A 10,274-nucleotide genomic window follows, 5' to 3' on the forward strand; every position below is an offset into this window, starting at 1 on the left:
TGGGTGAAATAGCAAATTTTATTACTTTATGCATAAAGCACTATATTTAGTGCTTAAGTAGGAAAGAGGAGAAACCATAACCAAAAAAAAAAGAAAAAAAAGACGGCACTCTTTTTTTAAAATAAGTGCCAAATTAAAGTAGCACACAAAATATTTGCACACACTAAACAAAAGAGTCCGAGTCCGAGTCCTTAATTGTAGGAAGAGCTTCGGAATGATCCCAGAGCTTTGACCGCTCCTGCCCTCAACACGAACTGGTGGTAGATCGCAGCAATGGCTGCCCCCACAAACGGTCCCACCCAGAAAATCCACTGGTCGTCCCATGCCTCGTCTTTGCCGTAAATCACCGCCGCTCCGAAGCTCCGGGCAGGGTTGATGCCCGTGCCAGTGACCGGGATTGTGGCCAAGTGAACCATGAACACCGCGAATCCAATTGGAAGCGGCGCCAAAACCTACAACAATTAGGGTTTAAATTAAGTACTTATGATTAGTTTATTATTAAAATAAATTGAATTAGGAAGATGTGATGTTCATACAGGGACGTGGGAGTCTCTGGCATTTCTCTTGGGGTCAGTGGCGGAGAAGACGGTGTAGACGAGGACGAATGTGCCGATGATCTCGGCGGCCACACCGGTGCCGGTGCTGTAGCCGTCGCTGAGCTGGTTGGCGCCGCCGCCGTACTGGACGTAGTAGGACTTCTGGAAAGCCTTGACGAGGCCGCAGCCGCAGATGGCTCCCAAGCACTGCGCCACAATGTAGAGCACGGCCCGAACCAACGACACCTTCCGGGCCAGGAGCAGCCCGAACGTGACGGCCGGGTTGATGTGGCCCCCTGAAATGCCTGCGGTGCAGTAGACGAGGACGAAGATCATGCCGCCGAAGGCCCAGGCGATGCCCAGGATGCCCACGCCGCCACACTGGTCGACGGCGCTCTGGCTCTTGTAGCCGATGACGGTGAGGACGGTGACGTAGAGGAAGAGGAGGGTGGCGATGAATTCGGCGATGGCGGCTCTGTACAGTGACCATTTGCCCAGCTCCTCCATGTCGATGAGCGGCGCCGGAGGCGGGTCTTGGTAGTCCTTGGCGCCGTAGTCGTGGCCGCCGACCTCTACATCCTTGGTCATCTTAATTTCTTGATTAATTTCTTCTAAGTTGGTAAATAGATGAAATGATTCTTTGTTGATGATGAGAGTGATTGGGATTTGGGGCTATTTATACGAGGAGAACTCAACTCATAAGAGCTGGAATGATTGATTGGGTTGAATTTCGCCGCCCCATTTTGTCATTTTAATCTCACTCGACCCTACTACCACTCAACATCAACAACCTCGCCCTGTTTCTTTTTTTTTATTATTATTAAAAATAAATTGGTAAACAGGCGAAATGCATCCAACAGCACTGGAAATTAATAATTATCCGCCAACATAATTTCCACTAATTTTGAACAAATCTCTCGCTCTAATAATTTATAGTAATATCGATAAACTAGTTTAATGGGATGTGCCGAATATTACTTTTACATGTATAGTGAAAGTGTTCTGCTTTACTTTTATGAGAGCAGATGGACAATTTGTGTGGTGGCATTCCGCTTGAAAGCTTCTGAATTTGTAGCATTAGTCCATTCCTTATCGGTGAAATTAACAAATAAAATAAATATAATTCCTAAATGTATGACATTAATCTTGTACAAATAGATTTGCTATACCCTCTCTTGCAACATAATTTCGAATTCGATCAAATAACCTCAATCAATCACTACGGTGTGTGAAGGCAAGAAAACAAAATCAAGGGAACACGAACAATCAAAACATATGTTACATGTGAATAACAAAAACCTGATTGAAAGTTGAAACTCATATACAATGTATATTGAAGGCATATCAAATAACAGTGGTAGTGTGACAGAACCGACCATGAATTATGATGGAAAAAATGGAAGAATGTAGAGAGTCATCGTCAGCACCACCGCCCCTTGGCCCACCACTATCCTCCCAACCACTAGATTCCCGCCACCTCACTCCAACAATCATTTAAGCTAAACAACAAATAAAACACCCAATCAACTCATCCTAAAACAGCCCATGCAAATAGCTAATATCTGCTGTTTAACTGCCACGTGTCGAGAGAATAGTGGTACTGTCTAATGCGTTTGAACTTTTTAAATTATTATTTTATAGATGTGGACTACCTTATTTGGTCGGTTGGCGGTAGTAAAATAATCCAATCCTGCGACTTTGGCACCACATAAAATGAAGCCGCATTCCACTTCGTTTATTTATCATGAAATTAATGGATAGATAAAACACAAAACTCTAAATATTATAGTAACTTTTAAATTATAATTTGGACTATCAAAATATATAAAAAAATTAATTAAATAACAATAATAAAATATGTCAATACAGTATTAACACATAGTTTGAAGTTTGTATAATATTTAAAATTTATATTTGATTACATTCATTCCTGAAAGTAATGTTATTAAAAATATAGTATAACATAGATACCTTTTTTTTTTACTTTGGTTTATTTTATAAATATGTTATTTCCTTTTGTAACTTTTTTTCCTCTAAATGAAGTGAGCTTCATTATTTTTATTAACATTTAACAATATTCGAATTTGTTTTATCACTCTCTTACTTTATCAATAATATATTAAAATTTGTATCAGTCCAAAAATAAAAGAATATAATTATTATGTTATTAGTATAAGATAAATAATCACTCACTCCGTTCCACCTTAATTGAGGCCTTTTGTTTTTGCATAGAAGTTAAGAAATGAGTTGCAAATGCTAAGTGAATATTAGAATTAAGTAGGAAAGTAAAATAGAGAAAGAAAAAGAATATAAATTTTTCAAATAAAGAAACGACTTAACTATCTTGGAATGATACAAAAAGTAATACGATTCAACTACCACGACACGGAAGGAGTATAAAATAATATTTGTAATTCTAGGTCTTATTTGGGATGATCAAAGCCGAGCTTAGGCTAATTTCTAATGGTCCAGGGCCTGAGCTTGTGATGCACTATTTTTTAGCACTACAACTACTTGCAAGTATACAAGGCAGAAATAGTATAGCTAAAGGTCAGTACCGAGATATCGAACACATGGAATAGAATTGCAACTGACTATCATGTACTAGGCATCAAATACTATCTAGAGAAACATAGATTTGGGTTTGAAATTTTAAAACTAGAGATAAATCAATAAAGTAAAACAATAAAAGCAAAGAATATAGAATCGGGCAAATAGAGGAATTTGAAGCATAATGATTTCACTAACTCTTTAGTTATTCTAATTAGTTCTACGTTCATCCGACTCAAGTTTTACCACGATTTCTCCCCATCGTGCATCAATACTCATGTCACAATTATTGTATGAACATATAAGATAAACCAATCAAAATTATCACCGATCAAAGATTGAGAATAATCAAGATAACGACCAATCAGTCGAACAAAAGTTCAAGAAAAATCAAGTGGAACAAGTTCTGAACATTAAACATAAAAAGAACTACATAAAATTAATTACTATCAAACCTCAAAATTCTATTGTTTAGTAATCCATAGACAGACGAACTAAAACAATAATTAAAGTACGAGACATGGAATAAACAAACAAAACCCAAGGTTGAATCTTGAAGCCTTCATGCTCCTCTTGCCTTGCTTTAATATCCAAGAATGATGGAAGAATTAGGTTAAGGAGTGGAGAGGGAGGAGCCTTGGAGGCTCCCCTTTTGGGGCTATGGAAGGGTGAATATTGAATTATGTTATGGGGTATATATAGGTTTGAAAAGGATTTAAATTTGGTTAAAAGTTCCCTCCAAGCAATAATAAAGATAGAAATTTCGTGCCCCATGGTATAAGGAAAATATTTGTTTTAACAAGGTAATGTCTTCTTTCCTTCTTTAAATTTCTGCCTAAAATTCTACACTTGACAGCTTTGCGCGACTTTGGTAGAACGGCCATAACTTTCTTCAAAGAACTCCGATTGAGATGATCTTGGTACCAATTAACACGAAGATCTTTCGAAGACAAAGAGAATGACATGCAGAACGCCCTTATCAACCAGGATCGTTGGAAAAATGAGTTTGAACACATTCTGTCGTGCGCCGCATTTTTGTGGCGGACCGCTGCACCTTGTCCAGCAGTCGCCATGCATTGATCCGAAGTTTCCGACTCTTGGGTGGTGGTCGAAACTCCAGATTCCCTACTTCGCATTTTGACTCCCTTTTTAGGCTCAAATATGCACATTTCTCACAAAATATGTCAAAATACCAAAATGTATAAAATAAGCAAATAATAGACATGTAATGCAACTTTGACATTCAAAACGGACCAAATAAAGGCTTTAAAACCGTGCAAAATCCAAGCGTATCAGCTTGTATTAAAAAAATAGCCCAATTGGGGCTCATTTCAACATAGATTTGGCCAGTTTTGATTATACTCCCTCCGTCCACGATTAAGAGTCTCATTTCTAAATGGCGCGGGTTTTAAGGTGTTAAGAAAAGTAGTGGAAGAAAGTTAGTGGAATAGGGGTCCCACTTGTATATATTAGTTTTAAATGATATGTGAGTGGAATGAGTTAGCGGAATGTGGGGTCTCTTACATTACTAATGTTGACCAGGCAACGACAATGATTAGGTGACTATGCCTAGTAACCCTGAAGTCATTGTTTGGATATCATAATTGTGTTTTGAATAAACTAAAGTAGTGAAATCTTATCCCTGTAATTCCTTGTTTTCACTATTTTCTCATAAATTTGATCTTCAGTTTTGTTTAATTGTTTTTGTTTACTTATTTCATCACTTTAATTAGTTTAATATCCAACCAAATCTTGTTTCTTCAAATAGTGTATGAAGTTGAGTATTTGGTAAACAGTATGTGACTATTCCCTGTATTCGATACCTTATACTTACTTTTAGCTATACTACTTCTGTGTTGTATACTTGGAGGTTGTTGTAGTAATAATAATTTATGCATCAAATACTAAATTGTTTCACTTCAAAAGGAGTTCACAACCCTATTTTATTATTTACCCTCTTCTCAATTGGTTGAATGGTTCTCTAAGGATCTTCAATTGTCATTGAAACGACGTTGTTTGCTTATCCGACTCCGCACGAACTTTTGCAAGTTCGTCGTGCATCACTATCTGTATTCTTTGTTGCACGCCAATCATAAACTCATCCTAACTTGTTCACGCATCTCTTGTACTCGTCGCTCAACCTCGTAAGTGCTAATGTCGGCTGAACCCCGCAACTGCAGAGGTGGGCGAGCTGGTAGCAAAAGGAAAATATATACTCATTACTTTTCGACACCGGGGATTTGCTTTCTCTTCTTCAAAGCGAAGATGACATCATAATCCAAATCTTCAACCCCATAAACCCATAATGCTTCAGCCTTTGCAATAACTTGTTCCTTCGAGCAAACATACACATATTCCCTTCGTCCCAACTAATATGACACATTTCCATTTTTAGAAAACAATAACTCCCTTTATCTCTCCAACTAATATTATCAGCCATTTTTTTCTCTCCAATTAAAATATTCAACTCCCTTTCTCTATATTTAATACTATCTCCATCCCACTCAAGATATCCACATTCTTGAATGGTACGAGATTTTATGAGGAGTTGTTAGATGGAGTAAGTAGAGAGAAAAAATATAGTGGAATATTTTAATGAGAAGAGACATTAGAGAGATTTTTTTCCAAATATAGAAAGTGGACATCTTGAATGAGACAAACTAACAAGGAAAGGTGAACATATTGAGTGGGACGGAGGGAATACTTACACCTTCATTTTCTCTCACCAATTAAACACTTTAACCAACAACTCCAAAAATCTCATGACAACTAAGAACTGTATCATTTTAACCGGGACAAATGTAGTATATAGTAAATAAGTTATCTATATTACCATACTCAAGGAAAGAAACAAACTATTAAGTAAATTAAAATGCAATTATTTATTTATTTTTTCATGCAACTTACCTGAAAAATAATTAAATCTACTATAATCTAAAGTACCAGTTTGGTGAAATGACATTTTTACCCTTTTTGGAGGTAAAATGAGATGCTGACTGTGTAATAAATGAACTGTATTTTAAGACTTCTTTTTGGCAAATTTTTGGACTAGCATGCTTAGCCGGGGAGCGTGAGGTTTTTTCACTCTAGTTGGGGAATTAAAAAAAAATCTTTTTTGAGTTGCGGGCCTATTTTTATTCCCTAATTTCTTAACTACTAATTATACATCACAATTATTATTTTATACTATTATAATACTAATACAACTTTTACAGGAATCAACAGTTACAAATCGAGAATTCTTCCTAATCATCCGGTGCTCATTGTCCCTTTCAAAGAACCTGAACATTTCTTTACAGCTTTATAGTGACATATTTAAGTCCTTGCTCTCTTCTTTCTTCCTTTTATAAGCTCTTCATCATCATTTTGTCATTTATGAACTAATGGTTGTTTTCCTATTGTTACAAGAGCTTCTTGACCTTCCATTTCTTCCTTTCGATCTCCTTGTTAGTAGCATATTTCCTTATGAAAACTATGCCTCAACTAGATCTGGTTCTTGATGATAGATATATGATGAAGTAAGAACCATTACTGATGGTGAACAAGTAAGTCCTACAAATGTACACATAAACAGAGATCCATATTCCTCCTTGTTGCCGAATTCTTCAACAATAACAGAAGTTGTTCTTATGTAAGCTTGAGAAATTTTAAAAATTTACTAATATAAAATCAAGCAGCTGAGGCAATATTGGCCCAAAAGTGTGGTCTTTTCAGGCAGACTGTTGTGACAGATGTAATTTCGGCTGTCCCGTGCTAGGGTTTGGAGGAAATCCTTCGGAGTTGGAATGGAGTTCGAACGGTATTCGGTGGTGACGGCGTCGCCGAACCCTATAGAATTCCGAAAAAAAATATGACAGAAGTCGTTGCTTGCGTGGTATACGTTGTCGTCGGCTGCTCTTGGGGTGGAGTTGTCACTGTCTCGGTGGCCATAGCGGTCGTCGTCGTCTACGACGGTGTCTCTTCAATTTCCCTATTAGGTGCAAAAACTTCTCATTGAGTCTTTCTAGTTAGCTTGTGAGTCTTATTAAAGAGTTCACAGAATGTAGGGCGCTTCCCCTTATTCTCTTTGATCTACAAACATTATTTAAAAAGAAGTCAACATTATTTAAAGATGTAAACAAGTTAAACTAGAAAAATAAAATTTTAACTATTTTTTTCGTTGTCTCTACAAATGAAACACTGTTGTTGTTGTATGTTCCAGGGGCCGTCTGCTGACATTGCTTGCGGTTTTCAGAGTATCTTTTGGAAGCCTCAATATGATCAAGCGTCTTTCGTGCATTGGAGTAATCATTTCACAAATCATCGGTGAAATAGGTCAATTTCTTCTTCTTCTTCTTCTTCTTCTTCTTCTTCTTCTTCTTCTTCTTCTTCTTCTTCTTCTTCTTCTTCTTCTTCTTCTTCTTCTTCTTCTTCTTCTGTTTCAAATTATAGATATAATTACCGTATCTAATTTTATATTTCTATCAAAAGCAATCTTGTGGAAGTTTTGATCATCAACCTATATGTTAGCATGTTTATGCACAAAAAAAAAATAATGATTGTCAGTTTATCCAAAGTGTTTATGCATGTAAGCTGTTCAAATCACTATAGAGAAATATCCAGGTGTTACATCTTCCTACACCGGTGGTTATTGTTGAGAAACCTATAGTGATAATCAAACCAAGTGGTTTTTCATCCATACTTCAAGGAGAAAGCATGTGAGTCTTCCATACAACACGGACACACACAATGTCCAAATGTGCTCCATTCCGATAACATTGAATATGCAAGGAAGTTGATAATAGTCCACATTAATGCTGCGGACAATTGAAAGTTTTGTTTTCTTAATATATCATAGGTTAGAATTCCTTCAATCCACAAATTGTTGAGTTCGGCAATCATAGGTTCTAGAAAACGATCAATATTCTATTTTGGATTCTTCGGACCAAACACAATCACATTAAGTTCCCCGATTGTCCCAACTCATCGTGCACCATATGTTCGTATGGATTATCGGTCGATAAAAATGCATGGATTCTGTTTGTCTTGAGTTGGACGCTGCTCCGACATCGCAATGAAATCTCCAATCAAAATAATTACGAGTAAACCCCTTCTTACAAGATGCTTTTTCACTGTGTATATGAATATATTTGTTATAATCACAACATGCACATGGATATCTAATTTTTAATCCATCTATTCTATAGGGGTGTAGCACAACAAAATTTATAAACATATCTAATTTGTCAACAAAACCCCGATTGAATTCTCCGGTGGGAAGTTTTTTTATTATACATCCACTCTCTTCCCCAAATTTTGTAATTTCACTATTCTATCATACAAAGATAATACTCCATTCGTCCCATAAAAGATGTCTCATTTTTCTTTTTAGTCTCCTACTAAAGATGTCACATTTCCATTTTTAGAAAAAGTTATCTCTCACAATAATAAAAATATTATTTTTTCCTTTCCATCTAACACAAAACAAAACCTCCTAAAATCTCATGTCGTCTCACTAGTGTGACATCTTTTGTGGAACGGAGAGAGTATAAACCAAACCAAATAATAATATTTAAAATTATTTAACCCATAAATATAGGAAAATAGCTACCAAATAAAAGTTGTACCTTTATATAATGGGAAAGTAACAAGCATGACCGACCACAGGCAAAGGAAACATTTCCAATTCGAAGAAATCGCATGCAAGAAAAGAGAAGAAAAAAGAAATAGAAATGCTAGGAAATGAGAGAGATGAAACTGGATCTGTGCATGAGTAAAATGATTTCCGAGCACCCATATAATTGTGATAGGAAATTTTCGAGATCCTGCATTTGTTCTCGAAAATTTTCGAGCACCTATACTCTGCTCGAAAAATTTTCATGAACGATTTATAAATGCTTGGAAAAGTCATGGAAATTTTTGAGCACCTTAGTGGTGCTTGAACCGCACGGTAGTTTAAGAAATGCTCAGTGGTCTGTTGATTGCTCGGAATGATGCGCGCACATATGCTTGGAAAAAAGTGTTTGGAAGCAAGCGGTTTTGTAGTGTAAATCCTAATACAAGATTTCTACTGTTAGTTAAACATAATGCTGAATCATTAATGACTCTCCAAAGATTCGAAGATGGCGCGATGGCTCCATCTGTTTCCTAGACTCTTTTTTTGACCTTTATTGTAGGCAAATCTTATAAAATAATACTTCACATGTCCCATAAAATATGTCTCACTTTCCTTTTTAGTTCCATTTTTCAAAAAAAGTCTTCTTTTACACTAATATATAAAAATATGTTTTCTCTTTCCTTTTAACACACAAAAGAAACTTTCTAAAATTTCGCGTCATTCCACAAATGTGACATTTTTTATGGGACGGGTCATTCAACAAATGTGACATTTTTTATGGGACGATGGAGCATAGGACTTGGGTAGGAGAGAAACAAAACTTCAGCTTGAAATTCAAATTTCCAAAAAGTATTTTTCAAGAAGAATAGGTGTGTGAGGTTTATAACTCATGTCTAGTCTCATATTTATAGAATTATAATCGGGCGGTTTTGATGTTTAAGTCGGGTTAACAAATTTATACTCCTAGAACGTTATTTATTAACTTATATTTATTGCACTAGTAACAGTACGAGTTTAGTTGCTTAACAAAGGAAATAGGAAAAATAAGTTTAGATCTGGTATGCTTATGGATTGAGTCCAATGGCATAAGCCCAAGTACATTTTTAAGTCTGTTTAAGGCCCATTCGTAGTTTATCCGCAACACACAAAACACCTTTTGGTGACCTTCCTAATTCCCATTGTGACTGCCAATTTATAGATGTTAATTTATGATTTTACTTGTGAATTTGTGAATTGTGATAATACCGACTCCCTATAAAAGTGTTATATATAATATTAGATGAAATAGGACCAAAAGCTTGATCACAACAACATTCACTCATGCAGCCAAATTCACTAATTTCATACAAACAGCTAGTTCGCTACAATGTGGATCTGCTTGATTCTCAAATTACATTGAGTTAGCGTGATTTTTGGTGGTTATTATCAGAAGACAAAAGCCAATAGAACAATCTGTTTTTAGCTTGTAAAAGCACCTCAAATCGTCCGATGCAAATGTTGTCAAAGAAATAAAGAGTTGGATACATACACGAGGGCAAACGCAAACAAAAGCACCAAAAACTCGGCATGGAAAGGAATCAACAAAGAATACA

General features: G+C 36.1%; 1 protein-coding gene across 1 annotated transcript; it reads right to left on the reverse strand.

The window, feature by feature from the left end:
* On the reverse strand, positions 1-1,194 carry LOC125219698 (probable aquaporin PIP2-5). The gene is made up of 2 exons (XM_048121741.1): positions 537-1,194; positions 1-452 (listed from the first exon to the last, which is right to left on the reverse strand). The coding sequence occupies exons 1-2, from the start codon at positions 1,122-1,124 to the stop codon at positions 192-194; spliced, it is 849 nt and encodes a 282-aa protein (XP_047977698.1). The 5' UTR covers positions 1,125-1,194; the 3' UTR covers positions 1-191.
* Positions 1,195-10,274: the final 9,080 nt, after the last annotated feature.

This window comes from Salvia hispanica, chromosome 4 (assembly GCF_023119035.1).
Source record: "Salvia hispanica cultivar TCC Black 2014 chromosome 4, UniMelb_Shisp_WGS_1.0, whole genome shotgun sequence".
NCBI lineage: Eukaryota > Viridiplantae > Streptophyta > Magnoliopsida > Lamiales > Lamiaceae > Salvia > Salvia hispanica.

Bases quoted from the DNA above. Each gene is read 5' to 3' on its own strand.
- LOC125219698 (XM_048121741.1), bottom strand. From the start codon at position 1,124: ATGACCAAGGATGTAGAGGTCGGCGGCCACGACTACGGCGCCAAGGAC. The intron at 453-536 runs GTATGAACATCA...TAATTGTTGTAG, and splicing joins CCAGAGACTCCCACGTCCCT to GTTTTGGCGCCGCTTCCAAT.